The sequence below is a fragment of the Oncorhynchus keta genome, chromosome 17 (genome assembly GCF_023373465.1).
Source record: "Oncorhynchus keta strain PuntledgeMale-10-30-2019 chromosome 17, Oket_V2, whole genome shotgun sequence".
Taxonomy (NCBI): Eukaryota; Metazoa; Chordata; class Actinopteri; order Salmoniformes; family Salmonidae; genus Oncorhynchus; species Oncorhynchus keta.
The window spans coordinates 8,989,500-9,017,341 of NC_068437.1; the positions used below are offsets into that span (position 1 = coordinate 8,989,500).

At 42.6% G+C, this 27,842-nt stretch overlaps 1 protein-coding gene across 2 annotated transcripts; it reads left to right on the forward strand.

The window, feature by feature from the left end:
* The first annotated feature begins 148 nt into the window (after nt 1-148).
* On the forward strand, nt 149-27,605 carry LOC118396379 (neuronal acetylcholine receptor subunit alpha-7). 2 transcript variants are annotated; one of them, XM_035790545.2, is made up of 10 exons: nt 149-522; nt 5,958-6,086; nt 8,086-8,130; nt 11,115-11,224; nt 12,750-12,829; nt 14,183-14,350; nt 16,099-16,293; nt 21,581-21,667; nt 23,385-23,494; nt 25,539-27,605. In XM_035790545.2, exons 1-10 carry the CDS (start codon nt 304-306, stop codon nt 26,103-26,105), a joined length of 1,710 nt encoding a protein of 569 aa, XP_035646438.1. In that variant the 5' UTR covers nt 149-303; the 3' UTR covers nt 26,106-27,605. The 2 variants fall into 2 exon arrangements, with proteins under 2 accessions (XP_035646438.1, XP_035646439.1); XM_035790546.2 differs by having other exon boundaries at nt 151-522; nt 5,947-6,086.
* The last annotated feature ends 237 nt before the right edge of the window (nt 27,606-27,842 follow it).

Sequence of the window (27,842 nt, forward strand, 5' to 3'; positions counted from 1 at the left end):
ACAGGTGATGCAGTGTTTGTGCGTTTTTGCATAAACATATGTAATCTAGTCATAATCATATTCAATAGACATTATGTTAATAATTCCCAGTGAATGATTGTCACACTCTCCTACTGTATGCCTCCTCGAAATATTAGCTGCCAGTGCGGTTATTCGATGATTTGCCTCTGCAAGGACAGCACGACTAGTTCTGTCACAGCCATGTGAGTTTAGTGTCGCGATTCGCATTTTCATTTTGGAGGGCTTCAAGGAAGAGCACCCGACCAACCCCTCCGGAGCACAAGTACAAATCCGTATCTTCGCATGTCAAGCCTCGTTATCAACTATTTTCAACCGTTTGACAGGCGTTGTCTGGGATGCCCGGTGACTTTTTGCCGTTTTTTAATTACCGGTGACTGTATAACAGTGGTCTCGGAACTGTCACATAGTCTAGGCTATCATAGGAGGCACATTTGGTCTGTCATGCAATGGAGGCTCGGATTTTTACCCTTTATTTACTTATCATCGTCTGCTTGTTTCACGGTAGGCAACGTTGTGCATGTGTCATCATAATGTTATTATAGTGAGATTTTGAAACCGTGGGTTAGATGTTCATTGTCAATTACAGAGAAGGCTTTGTCAATTGCAGAGAGGGCTTTGTCAATTACAGAGAGGGCTAGCCTTGATTCGGTTATATGAGAAACTTAGAAGTGTAGCTTCTTCTGACATTGTTTTAGCCTACATCGGCATAGATGTGTCTTCGTGGCGGGCCAGCCATTATTCGGCCATTAACAGCATCAAGGACAAGGTCCCTCACCTGTGTACACTTTGTACATGAAGCAAGAGTCCCCACTTTACTTATTATTACTACTATTATTATTTAACACACTACTACTCTTATACTGTTTAAGCTAAAAACGCCGTTCAAACTTTAAAAAGTGCAAACTGGTCTGGTTTGAGTTGCTTGCATACAACTTTTTTGGATCTCTTTTTTTTTAATTAAGCTTTTTTGTCCTCCGACTTTCATGGGATTTCCAGCACCATTCTTAAGGGGCCATTGTGACGTCATGATTCCCAACATTCTGTTCTATTCACACAAATCATCTACTTTGGCCACTTTTCCAACAATTTACACAAAAAGTTTACTATCGATCTGAAATCGATATTAAAATATATTCTACCAATCTAACAATATTAGTAACTGCATTAACAAATTATTTTACTTTTTTTTTTACAAATAACGGACATTTCGACCACTCCCATCACTTTAGACACAAACATCGATTTAGACACCTTCGTCTACTTCTCAGCTTTTTACATTTGGAATCAGAATAGAATAATCTTCTACCAATCAAAAGTTACAGCTGTTTCTCAGAGTGCCAAAAAAGTAGCTAGCTAGCGTCAGCTAACCGCTCTGTCATGTTTCTTCATTGAACAGCCCAAACGGAATGTTGCCATGGATACTCACACACGCAGTGGAGTGCGTGGGAGAGTGTAGGGAGAGACGGACAGACGAGAGAGAATCCGCTACTAATGGAGAAAGTTGCTGTATTTGTTACTGTATTTGTAATTTCATGTTGAGCAATCGGGCCCGGGTAGAGTAGGGCCTGAAGTAGGGCCTGAATGACGCTGACATGGGTAGGGCTCGCGCTAAAGTATTATGCCTTTCTGCTTTTCTTTTCTTTCAAACTTCTGACCAGTTTCCCAACAGGTTAGACAGAAACTTAGAGGGTATGACTTCTTCCTCTACTTCACCTCTATTCAAGCTGAAATGGTGATCACGGTTTGCCTAAATATTGTATTTATTGATTAGAACTACAGCTAGATATAAGTAGGTTTACATACAAAGCTATTGTTCTACATAGTTCTTCAACTACCACAAAATCGTATTTTAAAGAGCTGTCATCACTCGGTGCACCATCATATTTCTCTCCCCACAAAATACCCTAAAACGTTCTAATTCCTTATGAGTTCCTCCCTTTCACCACAACAGCAAGTCTTCCATTTGTTTTTTCTTGTTTCAACACGGACTGCAGTTTTTGAAGGACCACAACAACCAGAAGCAGGATCTTAGGAAAGCTTGAATGAATGAATGCATTTGCAACAGGGAAAATGACAGGACATCTGACTACTTGAGTTTTAAAAAAAAAGTAAACTTCTACCTCAAAAATGCTTTTAAAGGGCCAATGTAGCTGTTTTGATCCCATTTCTACGTAACAACGAAGTACCGTTCTATGATTGTTTTCAATCAAAATGATAAAAAATTGCTTCTAAGCAAGATTTTGTCTAGGACTGGGAGTCTGGGAGTGGTCTGAGTGGGGAGGGGAAAACTGAAAACTAGCCATTATTGACAGAGAAGGTTTGGAACTCTCTTTCTTATTGGTCTGTTAACCAATTTACAGCCTGATGATGTCACCAGGCAAGCCAAGACTCCATCCTACCAAAACAGTCTTTTCAAACAGCTCTTACACTAAAACGGCATTGACATAATTTTCACAAAGTCACAGTATTATTCCAACTTCATACTATACACTATATACACAAAAGTATGTGGACAACCCTTAAAATTCTTCTATTTCAGCCACATCTGTTGTTGACGGGTGTATACAATCGAGCATACAGTCATGCAATCTCTATAGACAAACATTGGCAGTAGAATGGCCTTACTGAAGAGCTCAGTGACTTTCAACGTGGCGTGGTCATAGGATGCCAGCTTTCCAACAAGTCATTTTTCTCATTTCTGCCCTGTTAGAGCTGCCCTGTGTAACTGTAAGCGCTGTTATTGTGAGGTGAAAACGTCTACGAGCAACAGCGGCTCTGCCGTAAAGTGGTAGGCCACACAAGCTCACAGAACAGAGAGCTTCATGAAATGGATTTCTATGGTCGAGCAGCCGCACACAAACCTTAGATCAACATGAAGAATAATGGTCTGGTATTTTTAATGGTTCGGGCTAGATCCAGGGAAATCTGGATCTAGCCCGAATCTTAACACTACAGCATACAATGACATTCTAGACTATTCTGTGCTTCCAACTTTTTGGCAACAGTTTGGGAAAGGCCCTTTCCTGTTTCAACATGACAATGCCCCTGTGCACAAAGGTCCCATAGAGAAATGGTTTGTTGAGATCGGTGTGGAAGAATTTGACTGGCCTGCAAAGAGCCCTGTCCTCAACCCCATTGAACACCTTTGGGATGAATTGGAACGCCAACTGCGAGCCAGGCCTAATTACACAAAATCAGTGCCTGACCTCACTAATGTTCTTGTGGCTGAATGGAAGCAACTCCCCGCAACAATCTTCCAACATCTAGTGTAAAGCATTCCCAGAAGAGTGGAGTCTGTTATGCCCATGATTTTGGAATGAGATGTTTGACGAGCAGGTGTCCACATACCTTTGGTCATGTAGTGCATCAGCAGGTACAATTTACGCCTCTTAGAGCAAACAAGTGGAAACTGAAGGGTGCAGATCTTCTGATCAGCAATGAAGTGGAAAACTCAGTTTCAAAGGTAAATGATGAGGATCTATTTGGACTATTTTGGTATTTTTTTCCTCAACCTGATCTCATAGACTAGATGTAACATAGTACAGTAAAGCCAAGATTTGTGATATGTTACATTTGGTATGGTTACACAAGACAGAATTTGACTTAAGGCAAGGAGTGGAGGATAGGTGAGCGTATAACGCAAATGTCTAGCAACCCAAAAGTTGCGTGTTTGAATCTCATCACGGACAACTTTAGATAATTAGCTGCTTTTCATTACGTGCCACTTTTGCAACTACTTAGCATGTTAGCTAACCCTTCCCCTAACCCTTTTAGATAACCCTTCCCCTAACCTTAACCCTTTAACCTAATTCCTCAACTTAGCCTAGCTAACATCAACGTTAGCCACCTAGCTAATGTTAGCCACAACAAATTGGAATTTGTTTACATTTACATTTAAGTCATTTAGCAGACGCTCTTATCCAGAGCGACTTACAAATTGGTGCATTCACCTTATGACATCCAGTGGAACAGTCACTTTACAATAGTGCATCTAAATCTTAAAAGGGGGGGGGTGAGAAGGATTACTTATCCTATCCTAGGTATTCCTTAAAGAGGTGGGGTTTCAGGTGTCTCCGGAAGGTGGTGATTGACTCCGCTGTCCTGGCGTCGTGAGGGAGTGTGTTCCACCATTGGGGAGCCAGAGCAGCGAACAGTTTTGGCTGGGCTGAGCGGGAACTGTACTTCCTCAGTGGTAGGGAGGCGAGCAGGCCAGAGGTGGATGAACGCAGTGCCCTTGTTTGGGTGTAGGGCCTGATCAGAGCCTGGAGGTACTGAGGTGCCGTTCCCCTCACAGCTCCGTAGGCAAGCACCATGGTCTTGTAGCGGATGCGAGCTTCAACTGGAAGCCAGTGGAGAGAGCGGAGGAGCGGGGTGACGTGAGAGAACTTGGGAAGGTTGAACACCAGACGGGCTGCGGCGTTCTGGATGAGTTGTAGGGGTTTAATGGCACAGGCAGGAGCCCAGCCAACAGCGAGTTGCAGTAATCCAGACGGGAGATGACAAGTGCCTGGATTAGGACCTGCGCCGCTTCCTGTGTGAGGCAGGGTCGTACTCTGCGGATGTTGTAGAGCATGAACCTACAGGAACGGGCCACCGCCTTGATGTTAGTTGAGAACGACAGGGTGTTGTCCAGGATCACGCCAAGGTTCTTAGCGCTCTGGGAGAGGACACAATGGAGTTGTCAACCGTGATGGCGAGATCATGGAGCGGGCAGTCCTTCCCGGGAGGAAGAGCAGCTCCGTCTTGCCGATGTTCAGCTTGAGGTGGTGATCCGTCATCCACACTGATATGTCTGCCAGACATGCAGAGATGCGATTCGCCACCTGGTCATCAGAGGGGGAAAGGAGAAGATTAATTGTGTGTCGTCTGCATAGCAATGATAGGAGAGACCATGTGAGGTTATGACAGAGCCAAGTGACTTGGTGTATAGCGAGAATAGGAGAGGGCCTAGAACAGAGCCCTGGGGGACACCAGTGGTGAGAGCGCGTGGTGAGGAGACAGATTCTCGCCACGCCACCTGGTAGGAGCGACCTGTCAGGTAGGACGCAATCCAAGCGTGGGCCGCGCCGGAGATGCCCAACTCGGAGAGGGTGGAGAGGAGGATCTGATGGTTCACAGTATCGAAGGCAGCCGATAGGTCTAGAACGATGAGAGCAGAGGAGATAGAGTTAGCTTTAGCAGTGCGGAGCGCCTCCGTGATATTTGTAACATATCATATGTTTTGTAAATTGATAACATATTGTAAGTTTAGCAAATTCCTAACACATTGTACATTTTGCAAATTTCGGAACATATACAAAATGTACGATGGACATCCACAAGTGATTACATACCATACGAACCATAACATATCATACTAAATGGAATGTTAAAATTTACGTACAGAATAATACGAAATGCTCTGACACCAGGTTGTTTTTCCGGACTGCACTACCTTGCCGTTTGAGGTGATAGTTGCCGTTTGAGCTGATAGAGACAGACTGATGTGTCTCCAGATACGTGAAGCAGTTGAGACCGGATGGGGTTCAAAAACAGACAATGGAGATTATTTTGTTTGCCTTATTTATAGTTCTATAACTTTGTATGAAATTGCACACCAGTATCAAATTCAAAAATGTATGCTGTATCTTAAAGCCTTAACTTTACTGAATGTGTGAAAAATTGGCACTACAAAAATAAATGCTTTCTGTTATACTGTTTTATAAAGTTCCTCGGAGTTGGAATTTTATCAGATCCCTGTCCCACTGGGCACAGAATACATACAGTTCAATGTCTAGTTTTCATTTACATTTGGTTGAGCTTTTATTTATTTTTCCAGACCGTAACATACAAAATGCAAACAAATGTAAGGGTTGCAACCTGTGGGTGATGAGGGATGTCAGTGTCTTTGACGTGTGTGTGTGTGCGGGCATGAATGGCCCCTAGTGTCTCTACAGGGACAGCACCAGCGCAGACTGTACAAGGACCTGATGCGAAACTACAACCCTCTGGAGCGTCCCGTGTTCAATGACTCCCACTCGCTCACCGTACACTTCAGCTTCAGCCTCATGCAGATCATGGATGTGGTGAGTCTGATGAGCCATCTATCAAACCACACACACACACAATGTAAGCACGTGATGAAAGAAACACTGACAGCATCACCGTAACACATAGTGATGGATATATCTGATCTCCCCTCTGAAGCACTAGAGATGATATCACACACACACACACACACACACACACACACACACACACACACACACACACACACACACACACACACACACACACACACACTCTCCCTGTGATAGGATGTGTGAGCCACATTAACAAGGCTCCCTGTGCGGCTGTGTTTCCCGGTCGGTGCTCAGCTCACCCACAGTGCTGCTGAGAGAGGCAGCAGACCTTTTCCCCCCCTGTGTGTCTGATGCACTCCCCCCTGCCAGGGCACTGCCAGCAGGAGAGCTGAAGCAACATACGGTGGCCCTCATCTCTCCACCATTACACCCAGCATCTGACAACCCCGACGTTCCCTGGCTCCACAGAATACCACTGTTTTTCAAAGTATCTACGTATTTCTTATTGAGGAGATTTTTAAAAAAGAGGAAAGTGAGGATTCGTGGCAAAGTAGCCAAAATCCTACTGTTGTGTCAGAAACCGCCTCCCTGGGTGGAGTGTATATCATACTGTTTCTATGGAACTGTCTGTGCGTACTGTAGATCTATAATCGAGATGGGAGGAAAGCACAGGCATTGGAAGGGAGCGTGTTTCCCAGGCAGAGCATTTTGACAAATGTGACATAAGATTGTTAAAAATCACTCACTAATTTCAACTTTTCATGCCTACTGTTTTCTACGATACTACTCTTGCTGCTTCTTTCCTAATAGCACTGTACGTCTTGTAAAGGCCACAGTGTGTGCAGGCTCGTGTTCCCACCCATCTCTAATACACAGTTTTAAATGATAAACTACTTCAAATACCACAATTAGTTGAAAGGTGTGTTTGTGCTGGGCTGGAACAAAACTCTGCACACAGGGGCTGTAACAACGTTTAATGTATTAACACCGGCTATTACATTAATCTTTGTAACAGGGGCCCTCGAACAGTTGCCTATCCCTAGTACACTGAATATGTTCTTGTCATTCTTTGTTTCATTCTTTGTTTCACCATTTCTACTCTGTTGTTGGTGGAGATTGTGTTTTTTTGGGGGGGACCCCAGCTGTGTGCTGCGTTGGGATTAAATGAAACCCTATTTCGTGCAGTGGGAGCCCTGCTGGATTGGGAAACATTAGTCACAATTCACTACACGTGCCTGCTCCCATTTGACTGCGAGCTAATCACATTTTAGGGTACAGAGCACATTGCGTCCATGATTATACAATATTACAAGGATGATTTAAGATCATTACATATAATATATTGTGAGGGGGAGAAATAAATAAAACGTAAGTAAACAAATATACTTTGAAAAAGTTTTTAAAAAAACAAGTCATCAAATTAGTCTGTGAGTCCGTGAGCATGAGGTTCATGTTTGCAGCTACTGTAATTGGCCAGTGACCATTTACGGAGCCACACAGTTGAGCCTTCCTGGAACTCCAATGCCAACAGCTGGGGTCTGCGGCGGCTGCAGCGTTTGCCCATAAACAGGGGAAAAAATGATATGCATCCACTGGTAAAAGTTTAAGTATGCCACATTACCCACCGCCCAGCACCCACAGACCAATAACCTTCCCACTTTCAAACAACATTTACCTCAGGTCTTTTCACCTCAACCATTGCTTTGGAGCAGCGTGTGTCTTTTAATAGAAACGCTTGGTGGTGTTGTTACGCAGATGCGATAGCTACATGTTTTGCTACCTGCAGGTGAGAGGATTTCAAATGCAGGGCATTTATCAAAGTGACGTTATTCATAGTCATTTGCCCTTTATCGGCAAGTGGCCATATCTAAGACGAATTACAAGCTAGCGAAAAGTCCTGTTCCAGCAAGACTTTTATTAAGTGTGGCAGGTGGAGCGACAAATTAGAATATTTTCTAGCATTGGTTGGTGACAGACATTGATTGTGTTTGCATGTTTACAGGATGAGAAGAACCAGGTCCTGACGACCAACATCTGGTTACAGCTGGTGAGTTCTTTCATCATTCGAACCTCGAGTCTAAGAGTATGTGGCATGTGAAGATATGCGTCAAAACAGACAGATATTCATATCAAGACACTTGTCCTCTCATCACCCCCTTTCCTTCTCCCGGGCAGTGTCTTTTGTGATCATCAGTCCTCCTTTATCGAGTCAGACAGTTAGGCCCCCCTGTATATCAATGAACTCTACTAATGCTCCTCAATTACCAAGCAATAGTAAATGTGCAGAATTTTAAGGGTCATGCTCAAGAACGTCCTTTGAGGATCTACTACACCTAACAAGCTTGATGGATGTGTCTGTCAGCTCTGCCCTTTATCCCAAAAACTTCCCCCGACACCCCTCCCCATCCTTGACAAACTGGCCCTCAGCTCCATTCCCAACCCTCACTGGGGAGTGCCACTACATTAAGAAAATTAAACCGTGCTCTCACAGGCCATTGCAGATGGGCTGGCGAGTGCCAAAGGGACAGTGCCTAGATGGACTCAGAAGAAAATCGTGAATCAAATGTCCATGATAAGTGTAAGCCTTTAGCCAAATTATTTAGTCGTTTTTTTTTTTTTACATTCAACTTGGCTCCCAAAGTATCTAAATGAATTGGATTCTCCCAAACCCTAGTATTTGACCTAGATAAATAGCTGTGGGATAATAAAAAAGGAGGCGCGATGCTCACTCTGCTTCTACTAATACTGCATTTCCAATTTAGACACGCCGTGTGGAGTTGAAAGGCTCTGTCAGGCTTGTCTTGTCAATATGGTGTCAGTTTGAATACATTTTTGAAGGAAGTCATCTATAACCTTCCCTGAGTTTTTTTGTTTTTTTTACTGAATGGTGTCACGCACACATTATTATGTGGTACACTACTCCACTCGGCCATTTTGTGAACTCAAGTCCCCTTTGGAAAAAGCCAGTGTCATTGCTAAAGCAAAGTATTTTTTTTTTGATGGGTACTTCTTTTTTTATACTAACACACACTTTTCATTCTAAACAAAAAATGACAATACAATTGTATGTTGTTAACAGACAGACATTGACATGGCAGAGCATTCTCAAAAGTCTGGTTCCTTTTGCACCTTTGGCAGTGATGGGGTGGAAGACTTGTGCTTTTTCCAGTTCACATAAAGGACATTGTAGCAGATTATTATCAGTTAGAAGCTACTTTTATAATAATAGTATTGGTTTTTAAGTATATGCATAATGACAAAACAGTACAGTAAAGACATGAATACAAATACAAGTTTTCTTTTCTTAAACCCATTTCATACAGCTGCTCAAATTTAATGAGCTTTCTTATCAGTATTGTGAATTCCCAGAATTCTCACGGTCTCTTAACGAAAGTTGTGTTTAAAATTTAGAGAAGCAACTAATCCCTTCCTAACGTCTCACACTCTTCATCCAGTGAGAAAGGTTGTTTCATCCCCTCAGGCTCAGCCATACCTTTTCTCCAGCACATTTTGTTTGTTAAATTGCCTCCAGTGCGAAGTAGTCTTTTAGCTTAATTTGATTTTAAGGGCTCAATGAATTTCCTTGCTCCCTCTCTCAATGTTTTGGAAAGCGATCCCGCCCAGGCTCTGGGTGCTGGAAGTCTGTATTTTGAGGGGAGATATGTCTCTATGCCCCGAGCTGTGGGTATTTTTCAAATGTCAACATCCGTTACCGCGGCTCTTTAAAGGTTTCATGCCGACAGAGGGAATGATTGAACTTGCATAAATAGACTACAAGAGAAAAATATGATCTACAGCGTGAATTCCCATCCCCAGCAGATGCCTCCTCTCTGGTAATTTATTGTGCATATTTACTGCGTGCCATATTTATGACAGCATAACATTTATTTACATGTGGGAGTTAAGGAACACTTTTGAGTGAACAGAGATTATTCACTCAGAGGTATTCACTTCGATTTTTTGGGATTCCACTCCCCATACATAACTCTCCTAAAGCTGGTTAGCCACTGTGATGAAACAATACCTTCTGCCACAAGATAAGTCCATTTAAATGACCCACTTATGTCGTTCAATTTGGACTCCTCTCATCGAAAGTAAATTAAGCGTACCTGTCCTTTGCCAGGGAATATTTATGAGGATGAGTCCATTGTCAGAAGGTAATTATTTAATTAGAGATAATGACTAGAGAAAGAGAGAGCGAGTCAGTGAGCCTCCAACGAAACTGAGAGAGGCTCGCCAGAGTGGGGTTGTGGTGTGCTGCTCAAAAAATGTACTCCATTTGGGGAGGAAGAGGCCAGAGTTATAGGCTCGTCTTCTGTGTGAGGTCATTCGGTGGAAATACGAGGTCTGGGCAGACCGCTCAAGTCTAATAATATACCTCTCCGTGCCTGACCAGCCGTTCAGAGTGCATAGATATTTAACACGGATGTTTCACAGTCATTGGGAATTTGTACTTTTCTGTATGCCTCGCTCTGTTCATTAGCTAGGTAACCTTATACAGTTACCCCGTGGGCAGATAATTAGGTCCAGATATACTGAGCATTTGAACCAAGTTCACAGTTAAACAGTTTTTCTCCCAGAGGAAATTGACCAAAGAATGTAAAACAAAAATGCCAAATTAAAGTCATAAGAAGAAATAACACAGGGTGAAGACATAATTTCATTCGTACGTATATCAGACAACCGTGGGTATGATGCAAAAATACTTGTTTGTTGTTCTATTTATGTTGGTAACCAGTTAATAATAATAATAATAATAATAATAAGGCACATTGGTTCTTTTTGGGAAATGGCCAATATACCACGGCTAAGGGCTGTATCCAGGCACTCCGCTTCTGGCCTTATTGTTTAATTGAACCCTATTGCACCTGGTGCAAAATATTATGTAGTTAACCTGGACCATGTCTCACAACACTTGTATGTGTCAATCTCTACAATGCGTAAATAACACACTTGATCATAACACATTAGTGTTAAGTCTTATTATGAACTTCCTCCAGTGTTTCCTAACCTATCTGTGTGGTCTCCTAGTACTGGACTGACTACTACCTGCAGTGGAACACCACAGACTACCCTGGAGTTACCAATGTCAGGTTCCCTGACACCCAGATATGGAGGCCTGACATTCTCCTCTACAACAGGCACGTAAACACTACTCATACATCATGGTACTGTATTGTGTCGGCTAGCTAGCCAGTAACATTTACTGTTCGAATTTGGATTTAAGAGAAGGTGAACCATCGTCCATTTGATGCACTTGTGTGTGGTGTTGTTTGTCTTCGTTCGATGCCATTCATTCAACACAATTGCTATTCAGCGAACTGAATGTGTTGCATCTTATATCAGAGCTATAATATGTTAAGTACATAAAAAAAGATGAAAAATTGCTTATGTGCCTGTCATGATTTATATTTCTTTGTTAAAAACATCAATGTGACTGGAGTGCCGACGCTAGCAGCCGAGGCTAGTCTGGATATGCTTCCTTGTACTGAGCAATTGTTATGGAGAGCATCAGGAATGGAGCAGAGCTCCTTTTACATTTAGAGAAGGAGGCCCGATCAAAGATAAGCTCCAATAACTTGTCCAATGTGTTGATGTCAGTAGTGTAACGAGCGGGGGCGATATCAGAGGCAGAGAACATTGAGACCCTGAAGAATGTGGAGACGTTGTAGAGGAACTTTTTAATTAGCACACAGTGTTCTACTGAATTGTTTTTCCTGTGTAGACCCATCAAACGTATATTTTGCAGATCAGACACAGGTGACACGTTTATTTGAGAGAAACGTATGAGTAAATAGGAAAGGTGAATGGTTGCTGTCTGAGTCAGATGCTGGTAGGCTTATCTTTTTTATGAAGAGATACTTTCATCTGCACTGCTGTGACTATATCTTGCAGTGCTACAGCTAGCTGGAGTAACATGGATTTATGTTGGAGAGAAGCACAGACTGATACATTATCAAAGTGGGGGGGGCACTGTGCAGCTCTTGTTTGTGTGTGTTTGTGTCTGTCGTTGTCATTTCTTTGTGTATGGGCTGTCTGTGAAGCAGCTGAGCCTGCTTAATCTGCACATGCTCGACTCTGCTCATTCACATTCTAATGCAACTTCTTCACCAGTGTGTGTGTGTGTAGCGTGTGTGTGTGTGTACAGTGTAGCGTGTGTACAGTGTGTTAGTCTATGCCAGGGTTCCAGAACGGGCGGGATTTTATTTGTCCCCCAATGTTTTCTATTGTTGGACATAAAAAGACTGTAAAAAAAACACCAGCAAATCAGCTCCATGTATTCTCACACATAATAGCTCTCTCGATATATGGGATCGTATACACATGTAAGCAAGGTTTGAAATGATTATGTTTTAGTCTAATTTTATATCTGTTTGGGCTTCTTGCGGCCTACAAATTATTTGTATTTATGTTCCGGACCCCTGACCGTCCTCTCAAGAAAAAATTGGCCCGCGGCCTAGTCTAGTTGATGATCCCTGGTCTATGCTATTTGTTTTGCACTATGCTGAGTAACTATGATTTACACAGCCCTTGCGCCGGCAGTGACACCCCAGCTCTGCTGAGCTCTTTATGGTCTTGTTTTCCCACTAAAGCTACAAGGTTAGATTTTATGTGCAAATAAAGCGCTGATGGATGCTAACTGCTAATCTGTGTCCAAATGCTCAGCGCTGACGAGAGGTTTGACGCCACCTTCCACACCAACGTCCTAGTCAACTCCACTGGCTACTGCCAATATCTCCCCCCAGGTAAGCCTCCTTAAAACTTATCCTAGATCACAGGGGGAGGTTCATTCTCCCTATTCTCCCTGCAAAAACCTCCACTGGTATATATCAGTGGGCCTGGAAATTGTGTCAAAATGGTATAGAGGTCAGGAAATAAGCCAGGTCAATTTGGTCAGAGAGGTCCCTCTGGGCCAATGAAAGCAGCCATGAAAAGTTATGGATCTGAATGATGCAATCACTCTGTGTTCGTTCCAAGCTTCCGCTATTCATTTTGTTTTTTTTCTGCTCCCACAAACAAAGGCAGTGGTGCCTGTGATGATGAACCTCCCAAACCTAATGGATTAAGTCATGCAGAGCTGATTAACTAGATTCCACACAACGCCATGCCGAATTAGAAGACATGTGAACCACTGTGGGTGTGTGTCGAGTGGGACTGGCTGACACATGGTCTCCGTTGGGATATGGAGTGCAGTGTAGTCAAATAGCTCCCTATCTGCAAATCAGTCTGTAAATCAGCTTTATGACCTTTATGAATGTCATTACGACAGGCATTGATTCATCTCAGAGTTATGAACGAGGCAGTGACTGAGATGTGGAAATTGGATGCGGGGGGTAATGTCTCTATAAGCTGTCACAACCCTCTCCCATGTCTACCCTACCACCTAGTTTGACCCCATCTTCTCTGACCCAGTAATGTAACCTCCGGGATGTAGACATACAAGTCCCCGACAGTATGTCACCAGCAGGACCTGCGTGTAAGGAAGGTGGTCGCAAATGGCACCCTGTCTGAGTATCTCCCTCCAGCTGACTGCAGGAATTAGAGAAAAACACAGAGTTGTAACTGACAGAAATCAATAGAGCCACAAACAGCTGCATCACGATAGACAGCGGACATTAATTACTTTGGGGTCTGGATGGACGGAAAGAGGGGGCTATGCAAAACATGACAGCCAACCTGCTATCAACGACTAACTAATTCAGTCAAATAGGCCATTCACAAATGTCCAGAGAGACCCTTATTGCAGGGAAAAGTAATCCAACAAAGGCAGAATGGCTACTGCGGAAACGCTGTGCAGACGCTTAGAGATTGGGAACAAATTACATTTTTCTGCCATTTTGTTTTGTGGGGGATCCAGGGTATGTAAATCAAAGAGCCCTGTCCCAATCCATCATGCTCAGGCTGGTTTGGCTCTTGCTTGTTCTCCCCCTCTCATATCAACAGTTTGGAGTTCCCCAGGGCTCCGTTGTTGGCCCCCTTATAATGAGGGGGAATTATTATTAATATCCCTATTTCATCCCATCCTTCTATTCTGTTTACCATCTATTGATGTATTGCTTCGGTAACAGTTTATACAATTAAGTAAATTTGCTGCTTAGGAATCTTCAAGAGCACATGCTACATCGACGTGCGCTGGTTTCCCTTCGATGTCCAGCGCTGTGACCTCAAGTTTGGCTCGTGGACATACGGGGGCTGGTCTTTAGACCTGCAGATGATAGAAGCGGATGTGACTGGATACATTGCTAATGGAGAGTGGGACCTTGTGGGTAAGTTCAGTCCCGAATGGCAGAGAGCCATAGAAAGCACAGAGTCAAGAGATGATAAAGAAATGACTGTAAGTGTGGATTATGCTCAAAGAAGTATGAGGTTTAGTTCTATGATTACTATTTAAAATATCACACAGTTCCCTGTATGTAAGATCTATGCTGGACGTAGTGTGCGAACTAGGGCAGTTCTGAGGATCCACATTCATTTGAATAAAAAATAGAAAGCAGCTAGCAGCCACGACTGAACTAATATTCAAAAGACCAATGGCTTTGATGCCTCTAAAGACATCTGGTTGTTTAGGAATGGAACTGGATTTACATAACAATTATTATGTTCCTACATTTATTCAACAGCAATTAAAACTGTCCTGCTGTTATTTAGTGAACCCCCTGCAGGGGTGGGTTGGCAGACGCCTCCATGGAGCTCGTTGCACCTGGGGGGGTGGGGGGTCGTCGAATCTAGGCACTATTTGCCAAATCAAGCGCAACAAAGTGTGACGGGCAATTGGCATTTCGGTTTCCCTGACTACTGCCTTACCCCGATGTTTCTTTCGCATGCAGAGCTCTATTCAGAATGGGAATGACACGAAAAACACATGAGGTTTTACCACCCCTGATGGAATGGTTCTATTAGGTGATGTTTGCGCCTGCCCTCACCCTCCATAAATGGAATGGTCTAGGAGACCTTGGCTGTCTTTATTTTACATAGACGGAGGAGTCATGTTGGGAGCTAATGATTAACAAAGGCCTGTTCATGGCTCCCTGGGGAGCCAAAACACATCCATGTGCTTCCAAGAGACGGAAATGAAGAAATTAAGCGTGCGAGATGGAGAAACAACGAGATGATGGAGCAAGAGAGTGAGGAATGTGTCCTTAGGAGACCAACCAATGGAGCATTGAGGCCCCACGTAATAGAAATCGCAGGAAGTAATCTGGACCCTTTCACCATCAACATGCTCTATGATTCCCTATATGGGCATATACACATCTAAAGATCATAAGAGTAGTGAAGCATGTAAGAGGACTGTTCACAATATTCACTCCCTGATGTACTTTCTTGATAACAAGAGGCTAGTCGTTGAAGCCTGTTATTGGTGTGTTCTGGCAGTGGTTATGTAAGAAATAATCAACGAGGGGCTGGCTATACGTTCGCTGGAAAATAATGCATGACGTGGAAGGTGTGTTCCACGATGTGCTAGCGGAGTGGAATAAACCTTCCACGGAGTTGCATTCTTTTCCAGAGAACGTAGAGCCCCGAGTTGATTATAACCCGTTCATACCATGGCTACAATTTAACATATTTGCCGCTATAAATATATTGCCAGTAGAAATGTGACAACATCCACTGAAGTAGCTAGCAAGTTGACTAGCTAGCTGGACAGCTAACGTAGTTCCTTTGGGAACCAAACAGACTTGCTACCTTAGCTAACCAAACCTTCATCCTAGCTTGCTATTATAAAAATCTAATTCAACAAAGCCAGTAATGTTTTATGCTCGACTTTTGCTTTCAAAGCAGCTCAAACATAGAACATGTAAGAATGAACTTCATAGCTATTAAATTATACCGTTCAATTGTACCGTGGGTAATAGGGACATAATGCACACTCTAGAATGCCCTTCCAGCCAATCAGAAACAAGTATTCAACAACGCCATGGTATAAGATAGTATAACAGTAAACATCTGTGTATACAATAAGGATGCATATGTGTGCCTATACTGTAATTCTCTGTCTGTGTGTGTGATGCAGAGGTCCCCGGACGGCGGAACGAGCGTTTCTATGACTGCTGTAAGGAGCCTTACCCTGATGTGACCTTCACAGTGGTGATGCGTAGACGCACCCTCTACTACGGCCTCAACCTGCTCATCCCCTGTGTCCTCATCTCCACCCTGGCCCTGCTCGTTTTCCTGCTGCCCGCGGACTCTGGAGAGAAGATCTCACTGGGTGAGACTGGGGAGGGTGCGGGTGGGTGCGTGTGCGTGAAAGGGTTGTGTGTGTGTGAGCGGTGTGTTGGTAAGGTACATGACTAAATACCATGAGGCAGAGCACAAGGGTATGCTTTTCTTCTTGTGATGAAACAGGCGTTTTTAGACAGCAGTTGTACCCTACTGTTATGGTCTGCTCTGTTGCTTTCTATCACAAATGCGTGAGTAACATACGGAACGTTTGTGTGCCCAAAGTGTGGTGTCGCTGAATATTCGTTGTGTGTTTGTGTCCGTGCGTATGAGGGAAGTAGGTTTGTAAAGTGCACACTCTTGACTGGCGTTCAATCTATGGTAGCAGGACCGACACTCAGCCCAAAAAGGCCGTCTGTTGAATTTTAGGGCCACTAAACGCCGTCCCTTCACTGACCGGACAACCCACTCTGTCTACACGTCGGAAGAAAAATATTTATTTCACCCATAATTTATTAGATTTCACTCTGCATGAATATACTGTTTATTACAGGACCAAACTTTATATACAGTAGAGATGTTTATGTATGCGAAGGTTTTTACATATAGATGTCTCTGTATAATTCATCCTATGCCATTTTGACTGATGGGCATGTCTGCAGTTTACCCAAAACAAAAGCAAAAAGCAATTTTGAAAAGGTAGGCCTAAATACATTATTCATGCCAGTTGACTTGGCTGCATCTGAATTCATTCATCCACTTTGATTCATTTAGGTGGACTGGCAGTACACAGATCCCTACCTACAGTAATACACACACACACACAGGCATACACACACTGCCAAACTGAGTTAAAAGAGCATATGTTATCCTCACACAGATAGCTTGTGACATGCTTAAGCTGCATCTATATGCTATATGTAGTTACAGTACAGTACCTAGCCTGTAACCCCCCCCCCCAAAAAAAAACACTACAGTGCATAAGACACAACACATTTAGCCACTGCCTATGGGCACTGCCCAGACAAGTGCCCAGTCTTCCCAGTGATGGCAGAGGGGGGCCAGATATTTGCGGGGTGTTAGAGCAGCGCTGCAGGGGCCAGTCCTCCAAGACCTCTATGCTTCTGGCTGTAGCTGGGCTGTGGCTGTGGGCTGCCTGTCTGCCTGTCTGCGTGCATGACTGGGCTTGAGCTTTGGCTGGATCCTCAGACCAGGTGAACTGGAAATACCCTCTCTTGCCTGCCCAGAGAGACCTGGAGATGATTGTGTGTTTTGTGTTTTTGTGTGTTTTGTGTTTTTGTGTGTTTTGTGTTTTTGTGTGTGTGTGTGTGTGTGTGTGTGTGTGTGTGTGTGTGTGTGTGTGTGTGTGTGTGTGTGGTGTTGTGTTGTGTTGTGTTGTGTTGTGTTGTGTTGTGTTGTGTTGTGTTGTGTTGTGTTGTGTTGTGTTGTGTTGTGTTGTGTTGTGTTGTGTTGTGTTGTGTTGTGTTGTGTTGTGTTGTTTGTGTGTGTGTGTATGAAGCAGCCTACTGCCAGAATGAGTTCAACTACGTAGGACCATAATAATATGATTAATATTCCAATTCTATACATAGGATATAGGTGTTTAACATGGCTGTGTTTTTTTCTTGTTGTATGCAACAAACCACATCTACAGTATGTTATCGTACAATTGATGACAAATCATATTTACAGGTGCTTTTAGATGCCTCTAGTTTTCAGAGTGAGAAACGTGGCTGAGCAAACAATAGAAATGTTAGAAATTAGAAAGGTTTGCTAATTTATTGAAAATGAAATCTAATTTACTTAAAGTATTCACACCCCTGAATCAATACATTGTAGAAGCACCTTTGGCAGCGATTACATTTGTGAGTCTTTCTGGATTAAAGAGCTCTCTCTAAGAGCTTTCCACACCTGGATTGTGCAACATTTGCCCATTATTCTTTTCACACTTCTTCAAGCTCTGTCAAATTGGTTGTTGATCATCGTTAGACAATAATTTTCATACATTTTTAAGAAGACTTAAGTTAAAACCGTAACTAGGAAATCATACTGAAACAGGTTTTCCTCGAGGATTTTGCCTCTACTTAGCTCTATTCTATTTTTTTTTATCCTGAAAGCACCCTAGTCATTAACGATTACAACCGTACCCATAACATGATACAGCCACCACTAATGCTTGAAAATATGGAGAGTGGTACTCTGTAATGGGTTGAATTGGATTTTCCCCAAACATAACACTTTGTATTCAGGACAAAAAAAGTGTTTTTCAGTATTACTTTAGTGCCTTGTTGAAAACAGGATGCATGTTTTGGAGAAATTGTTTTATTATTAACAGGCTTCCTTCTTTTCGCTCTGTCAATTATTGTGGAGAAAGTACAATGTTGATCCATCCTCAGTTTTCTCCTATCACAGCCATTAAATTATATAACATTAAAGTCATCATTGGACGCATGTTGAAATCCCTGAGTGGTTTCTTTCCTCTCCGGCAACTGAGTTAGGAAAGACACCTGGATCTTTGTAGTGACTGGGTGTATTGATACACCATCCAAAGTGTATTTAATAACTTCACCATGCTCAAAGGGATATTCAATGTCTGCTTTTTTTTTACCCATCTACTAGTAAGTTCCTTTCTTTGAGGCATTGGAAAATCTCCCTGGTCTTTGTGGTTGAATCTGTGTGTGAAATTCACTGCTCGACTGAGGGACCTTACAGATAATTGTATGTGTACAGAGATAAGGTAGTAATTCCAAAATCATGTTAAACACTATTATTGCACACAGAGTGAGTGCATGCAAGTTATTACGAGACTTGTTAAGCACATTTTTACTCCTGAACTTACTTGCATTATCTCAGGCTCCCGAGTGGCGCAGGGGTCTAAGGCACTGCATCTCAGTGCAAGACAGTCATAACAGTCCCTGGTTCGGATCCAGGCTGTATCATATCTGGTCGTGATTGGGAGTCCCATCGGGCGGCGTACAATTGGCCCAGCATCGCCCGGGTTTGGCTGGGGTAGGCCGTCATTGTCAATAAGAACTTGTTCTTAACTGACTTGCCTAGTTAAACAAATAGATACAAATAATACTTATTGACTCGAGACATTTCAACTTTTCATTTGTAATTATTTGAAAGAAATTACACAAACCTAATTCTACTTTGACATAATGTGGTATGGTGTGTAGGCTGGTCACAAACACATCTCAATTTAATCCATTTTAAATTCAGGCTGTAAAAAAATAAAAATAATTGAGGGGTGTGAATACTTTTTGTATGTAAAACTAAGATGTGGCATAAAAATTGCTTATGGTTTGATAGGATCTGGCACATGGCTCATCCCTAAACAATGTATTATGCTCATAGTTAATGTAGAGCATATTGAGACAGTATTATAGAAAACTACAGTTTCAAAATGCTTCAATTAACTACTTGAGCCACTTCCTGATTCACTGGATGACTTATGGTCTGAAATCAATATCTGCTGGCAATGAACTGACTTGAAACTCGGAGTCAAACTGCAAGTAACATTTTCCCAAGTGATTCCACAAGATAGTGTGTGTGTGCGTGCTGTGTGTGTGTTCCTGTGTGTCTGCATGCATGTGTGTTTCCATTTGTGTCTGTATAAAAATGTATCGACTGGATGCATCGAAGAATACAGTAGTGGTTAATGAGAGGAAAGCGCTCTATCCATCTTGATCCTTAGGATCGCCTGGCTTTATTGATCCTCAAAGTTCATTAGAAAACTTTGGAAAGTGTGCTGCTGGTGAGTCCTAGCCCACTTTACACTGAAAAAAACACGTTTTTTAAATGGTTCTTCTTCTTAAGGTTCCTTGGAGATCTCTATTCCAATAAAGAACCTTTGAGCTAAGTGTGTGTGTGTGTGGGGGGGGTTCTTAATGGTGTATCTACAGTCTAAAGAATTCGAAAAAGGTTATTGAAATGTATGGAAGCCTGCAGATGTGTCCCTTTCATTGAACACAGCAAATTGGCCAGTGGCAACTGGTGTTGAATTTCAGTGTAACATTTCTAGTGTTGATTCGGGAGTTAAATGAACTCTCAGTGATGTAAAAGAACCCCAGTGTTGGTGTTAACCAGAGTTGAACCAAAACCATGCCCTTCATTATCTTATTTCCCAGCATGTTCTTTTGCAGGTTTGATTTTCGAATGGTTTGTTTCAATATCTCAATATCTCTGTTTTTGCATGTGCATTGATTGATTCATTCATTTTAGACTACTGAAATATAAATAACATCAATTGTTCTAAAATATTCCAATCTGTTACTTGGGCTTATTGCAAAAGTTACTGAAATGATTGTTCCAGTTTAGATGCTTTAGGTAGTCTGATATCTTAGTCTCCCCTACCCTGGCAGTCATTCTGAATGCAGGTTGTGGGTGAATAAAAAATGAAAAATGTTGCATATCCCCACACTGGCTGGATTTCAAAAGAAATTACACATCACTTTGCAAGCCAACATAATTCATCAGACTGACCATCTGACTGGCTCCAGACTGGCTCCATCAGCCCAGTAAAATAAAAAATAAAAGCAAATTATTTCAATATATGTTCACTCAGATTTATTACCGGTGTGAATATATAGTCTACCTCAAATGTTGAAATATAATTTTAAAACATGTTCCGAGAAGAACAACGATGCATTGGCAGGGCAATTCAAGCAAGAGGCGTCATTACAGTCCATGGTTCGGATCCAGGCTGTATCACATCGGGCAGCGCACAATTGGCCCATTGTCGTCCGAGTTTGACCGGGGTAGGCCGTCATTGCAAATAAGACTTTGTTCTTAACCGATTTGCCTAGTTACGGTAAATAAATTAATTGTCTTAAACAGACGTTTTGGGAGATCAGGGTAGAGAAGTAGTTCGCTCTTGCATCTTTAACCGCAACAAGTAAGTTCTCATCAGATCCTTCAATATCTCGTAGAACACTTGAAGTTGACAGGCCTTCCATTTCCGTTCAGCCTTTCTAAGTTCACTTCTAATGAATGCGCTACCCTTTTCTTCTAATTTGTACATTGGTTGCAAAATGGTTGAAAATAAAATGTCTCTCTCTCTTACATAAACCACAATAATGACTATGATAACATGATAATAACTATAATACAGATAAGCACTATGATGGCATGGTGATAACATGATAATCACTATGATAGCACGATCATCACTTTGATAACACGGTAACCACTGTGATAATGTGATAATCACTATGATAACATGCTAATCACTAGGATAGCTTAACATGATAACAGCGTGCCTGGTGATGTACAGTAGGTTCTGTCTTCTAATGGTCTGTCTGTCTGTCTCTCCCTCTTTTTCTTCCTTTCTCCAGGTATCACTGTGCTGCTCTCTTTAACTGTCTTCATGCTCTTGGTAGCCGAGATCATGCCGGCCACCTCCGACTCTGTTCCTCTCATAGGTAAGTGCTCAGGGAGACCTTCATCCTCACCCTACTCCATCTATCCATTTTCTCGTCTGTCCGTGTCTCCAGCCATCTGTTCATCCCAGTCACCCATTCATTCCTTTCGTCTATCCATCTGTCCCCTCTGTGTCACCACATTGGTAAGACGAACCGGCCCTCAATGACTGAGGTAGAAAGAGCTGATGAAACGGAACAGGTGACACACGCTTCTTTTAAAGCGAAACTGGGTGGCACCTCATTTGTCACAGACAGTGACGCTACAGAATACACTAGGTCATTAATCGGGTTGGACTGACGAGATATAAGTGCGATCACTCACCCATGAAACCTGGGGTGTATTTACAAGCACCAAATGGAGGGGAAACATACTGAGACAGCGAGGGACTACCTGAACTTGGTCATGAATAAATGATCGTTTTTGTTATCCGTTGCAAAACATTTTACTACGCTGTGCCCTAATGAATAGAACAACCCTGACTACTTAGCATCTGAGACCTCCGCGCTCAAGTGGCAGGCAGTCAGTCTGGCAAGCAAATGGGTCAATGGATTCATTTGACAAGCAAATGAAAGAATAGAGACTTGGCGTTGATTGCAGTGCCGCATGGGAGTATAGTTTGCAGTTAGCATAGATTGCAGTCTATTTTTATAATTTGATGAATGTATTGATATTGAGCAATGCTCAAAGCAATGGATGTGCGTGTGTAATCTTTTCCGCTAATGACTCTGCAGTTCAAGCCCAATGACCGTCATATTTTTACCAATGGCAGAAATGTATATTCTTAAACACATTGATATCCTCATCTCAGCTATTTCCCTGCATGCCACCCAATTGCTTCCACAGTATCTTCAAGCTATCCAATAAAGAGAGGCCAGACCCCCCCCCAACATGATATGATGGCCCATCTGGTCTCTGCCTTGAGGAACACATTCAGCTTGCCAGGGCTGGCTCTAACCTTATCATACTATGTCTGTCATTGACTGACATATTTGAGGAACATTTGCACTACCAAATTTCAAAATTGCACCCCGTGTTGCATAGCCTGCGTGCGTATAGGGCAGGTCGGCCCTGCAGCTTGCCGTAGCGTTCAGAGAGATTAGAGATAGAAATGTTGTATTTTCTGCAGAAATCCTTTATTAGCTACATTACCATCGTCAACATTCTGAACACTGCGACCGACTGAACACCAGGCACGGTTCAGATGCTCATCTCCAAGAGGTTCTTTTTCGGGGCATACATCAGTATGCAAGACAGTAAACCTCCTGCTGTGTGGCTCAGTTGGTAACTGCATGGCACAAGTAATGCCAGGGTTGCGGGTCCAATTCCCAAAGGGATCACATACACATACTATGTATGCATTCACTGTACTGGAAGTCGCTTTGGATAAAAGCATGTGATCTGTGGCATATATTAACTGAATGTGCCCTTGGTCTCCTGCCATAGTATATAATCCCCTGTGATTCCTCGGAGTTATTCTCTCTCTCTCTCTATATATATATATATATATATATATATATATATTTATTTATATATATTTATATATATATATATATATATATATATATATATTTATATATATATATATATATATTTATATATATATATATATATATATTTATATATATATATATATATATATTTATATATATATATATATATTTATATATTTATATATATATATATATTTATTTATTTATTTATTTATTTATATTCCAGCCCAGTACTTTGCCACCACCATGGTCATCGTGGGCCTGTCTGTCATCGCCACCGTCCTGGTCCTCCAGTACCACCATCATGACCCGGACGGAGCCAAAATGCCAAAGTGGGTGAGTCCATGTCCGCCCATTCCCGCGTTCTGCATTCACTCGGAACGCCGGATACACTCGGAATTCCAAATGCTGACATTCCATTAAGGTAGAATTGGACCTGAAGGTTAAGGGTTCTACATCAGCGGATCAGCGGCTGCTCCTTGCTCTGAGGTGTGTGTGTGTGTGTGTGTGTGTGTGTGTGTGTGTGTGTGTGTGTGTGTGTGTGTGTGTGTGTGTGTGTGTGTGTGTGTGTGTGTGTGTGTGTGTGTGTGTGTGTGTGTGTGTGTGTGTGTGTGTGTGTGTGTTAGTCAGGGTTAGTGGGCAGTTTGAGTATTGGCGTGAGAGGAATGCCAATGTGATTTGAAAAAGAGGGAAGGGGAGGAGAGACTGCTGGCCAGGCTTGAAGGGCAGATGGAAGGGAGTGGAGAGAACACAGAACTTTGGAAAATTTGGATGATGCAATTATAAGCCTTATTAGACATGATAAAGGTCCATACATGCTAATAACAAGATGTAAGCCATTATATCGGCAGGTTACCAGAGGTTATTCCAATACTTTTTCTGGAGCAGGAATACTAATTTATTATGTACCGAGTGTGTTGTCATATGTTTTCTGTGATCTGAACTATAAACACCATGGGACCACGCAGCCGTCATACTGCTCAGGAAGGAGACTCGTTCTGTCTCCTAGAGATGAACATACTTTGGTGCGAGAAGTGCAAATCAATCCCAGAACAACAGCAAAGGACCTTGTGAAGATGCTGGAGTAAACATGTACAAAAGTATCTATATCCACAGTAAAACGAGTCGTATATCGAAACAACCTGAAAGGCCGCTCAGCAAGGAAGAAGCCTCTGCTCCAAAACTGCCATAAAAAGCCAGACTACGGTTTGCAACTGCACATGGGGACAAATATCGTACTTTTTGGAGAAATGTCCTCTGGTCTGATGAAAAGAAATTAGAACAGTTTGGCCATAATGACCATCGTTATGTTTGTAGGAAAAAGGGGGAGGCTTGCAAGCTGAAGAACACCATCCAAACCGTGAAGCACGGGGGTGGCAGCATCATGTTGTGGAGGTGCTTTGCTGCAGGAGGATCTGGGGCACTTCACAAAATAGATGGCATCATGAGGACGGAAATGTGGATATATTGTGGATATATTGAAGCAACATCTCAAGACATCAGTCAGGAAGTTAAAGCTTGGTCACAAATGGGTCTTCCAAATGGACAATGACCCCAAGCATACTTCCAAAGTTGTGGCAAAATGGCTTAAGGACAACAAAGTCAGGGTATTGGAGTGGCCATCACAAAGCCCTGACCTCAAACCTATAGAATATTTCTGGGCAGGACTGAAAAAGCGTGTGCGAGCAAGGTGGCCTACAAACCTGACTCAGTTACACCAGCTCTGTCAGGAGGAATGGGCCAAAATTCACCCAACTTATTGTGGGAAGCTTGTGAAAGGCTACCTGAAACGTTTGACCCATCAAATACTAATTGAGTGTAAGTAAAAACTTCTGACCCACTGGGAATGTTATGAAATAAATCAAATCTGAAAAATAAATAATTTTCTACCATTATTCTGACATTTCACGTTCTTAAAATAATGTGGTGATCCTAACTGACCTAAGACAGGGAGATTCTACTAGGATTAAATGTCAGGAATTGTGAAAAACTGAGTTTAAGTGTATTTGGCTAAGATGTATGTAAACTTGTGACTTCATCTGTATTTTATGGAGCAGATAGGAAATGAAATCTATAGGATATGAAAAATATTGTAAACTGATATTTTTTTCTCGAAAACATGTATAGCTCCAGTATACCAAGAGAACACAATCGGACTGAAAAGCCATGTTAAAATTGTCCGCGTCCGTGTTAGAATTGGGAGCGAATGCACAATGCTTGCATAGTGATTATCTCCTGTGCATGTTTCTCTCCTCTGGTGTTGATATTCTATTCTTGTCTCTCCTCCCCCTGGTGTACATAAACACACAAACACGGACACTGACACGCATACACACACACACACTTTCTCTCACTCTCTCTCTCACTCTTCCCCACAAAGACACGCGTGGTGCTCCTGAACTGGTGCGCCTGGTTCCTGCGTATGAAGCGGCCCGGCGAGGAGCGTGTGCGTCTGGCTTGCCACAACAAGCATCCGCGCAACAGCCTCTCCAGTGTGGAGCTCAGTATGAGCCAGGGGACCCTCCAGCCCACCAATGGCAACATGCTCTACATTGGCTTCCGGGGCATGGAGGGCATGCACTACACCACCACCCCCGACTCTGGCGTCATCTGCTCCAGGCTGGTGGGGGCAGGGGACGAGGAGGTGCTGCTACCTGGGGCCGGGCTGCCCAACTTGGGCAGCATGGCAGGCGGCACCGGGGTGGGGGTGGCGAGCCCCGTGGACTCCGACATGTCCAAGATCCTGGAAGAGGTGCGCTACATCGCCAAGCGCTTCCGGGGCCAGGACGAGGACGAGTCGCTGTGCAATGAGTGGAAGTTTGCGGCGTCTGTGATTGACCGGCTATGCCTGATGGCGTTCTCTGTGTTCACTATCCTCTGCACCATCGGCATCCTCATGTCAGCGCCAAACTTCGTGGAGGCCATCTCCAAAGACTTCTTCACCTGAGCGGGCTGTTTGTGTTGGAGGATGAGAGGGATGGGGTCACGTGTGTGTGTGTGCGTGTGTGTGTTTGTTTGGGGGGGGGGGGTGCATATATACACACACAAAAGCACACACACGTACAGTCTCACACACAATCTCACATATACACACACACACACATTCCCACTTGCACTCACATGCATTTAATGTATACTGTTTATAACACATCTTTACCTATGACTTATATCAGCTGACTACCCCACTCTTCAGTATTTTCACATATTTTTCACATACGTTACTGTATTTAGAGTGGCTATTATAATGGCACAACTTATAGCAATACAAATGTGTTCATCATATGTGGTGTGAATCTGTGATTAATTGAGGTCTTCATCAACAATGACTGTGTATATTAAGTAGCACTTTGGGGATGTTCCAGAAAGCAGGATCATTGAGTTAACCAGCTAGCTTACTGAAATCCATATTTTTGAGAAATATACACTTGACATTGGCATAGTATATATTAATCAACAATCAAAAACGCATATTCAAGCTGAGCTAAATTAACCAAAAAAATTCAAGAGATATATATGATTGTTAATATGTTAGCTAGATAACTTAAGGATTTATTTGATTTTATCACAGGCTATTGGAAGTATACATGGGTGAAAATGTTTGTTTCAAAAAAGATTGGTGTTTGTAATGTTCATTCGTGTACAGTACATGTAAAATGGAAAAAGTAGTTTCCCTTGTTTATGCCTTTCAAAGGAAATCTCTGTAACGTTCATGCTGAGTTTCTCTCAATCTAAAGCTCGTTTCATAGATTTGCTCGAGTGAATTGAAGAGACTGCCCCAATTGCAAAATGTAGATCATTTCTGTTTTCTCTCCTTCTGCATTATAAGTTCAATTCCCAAGAGAACAGCCATGCCAATAATAATTGTAACAATGTTTTGGACTTGTGATTTTTGTGCTATTTATTCTTTGTTTCACATGCATGGAACCTATGACATTTGACGTAAGTGTTTGGACAAAAAGCGTACAATGAGGGAGTTCAGGTGCAGTGGAGTGCAGTGATCCCTGGTGTCACCCTGGAATGAAGGACAAGTTCTGCTCCGAATACTTCAGGTGTGTATTCACCAGGATCCAAACGGGAAGGATCTAACTAAATGTGTCCAATAGAAACTCTTGTTTTTTTTTGGTAACCGTTTTTCCATTGCCAAACGTTTTGTAGCAGTTTGCTACGTTGTGCAGTAATGAATACACCCCCAGGTGATAGCTCAATCTGTTTGAAAATGGTTTCATACCTTCTGAATATGACCCTGGCTTGGGTTTTCCATCGCCCTCTGTTCTCCTCAACTGTTCCTCTGTACTGTAACAGCTGTATGGGAGCCTACCGCTCTTTCCGTCCACCTTTATCATTTAACCTTTAACCCTTAAACCTTTGTCATTTATGTGCACTTGCATCCATGCCCAGAATACATTTTGATCCATGCACAAAAATAAATGTATTTTTCTAGATGTCACGTGATGTGTATGAAGCCTGTGTTCAATTATTAATGTTTCTATGGATGAAGTGTCACAGGATGGAAGATTGAATTTTTAGGATTTGTTTTTTATTGGACAGAAATAGACAGAGAGTGTGTCACGAAGGCAGCGGGCCGGATTCTAAACCACGACGATATTGGCTGTAGGTGGTGGCACGAACCCACCGTTTTCCAAACTCGGTCCTCGGGACCCCAAGAGGTGCACGTTTTGTTTTT

What these genes read in the sequence shown, in the direction of transcription:
- LOC118396379 (XM_035790545.2), top strand. Translation starts at nt 304, where the DNA reads ATGTCAAGCCTCGTTATCAACTATTTTCAACCGTTTGACAGGCGTTGT. An exon ending in TGGAGAGAAGATCTCACTGG is followed by an intron (nt 16,294 to 21,580) that starts GTGAGACTGGGG and finishes TCCTTTCTCCAG; the next exon opens with GTATCACTGTGCTGCTCTCT. An exon ending in GAGCCAAAATGCCAAAGTGG is followed by an intron (nt 23,495 to 25,538) that starts GTGAGTCCATGT and finishes TTCCCCACAAAG; the next exon opens with ACACGCGTGGTGCTCCTGAA.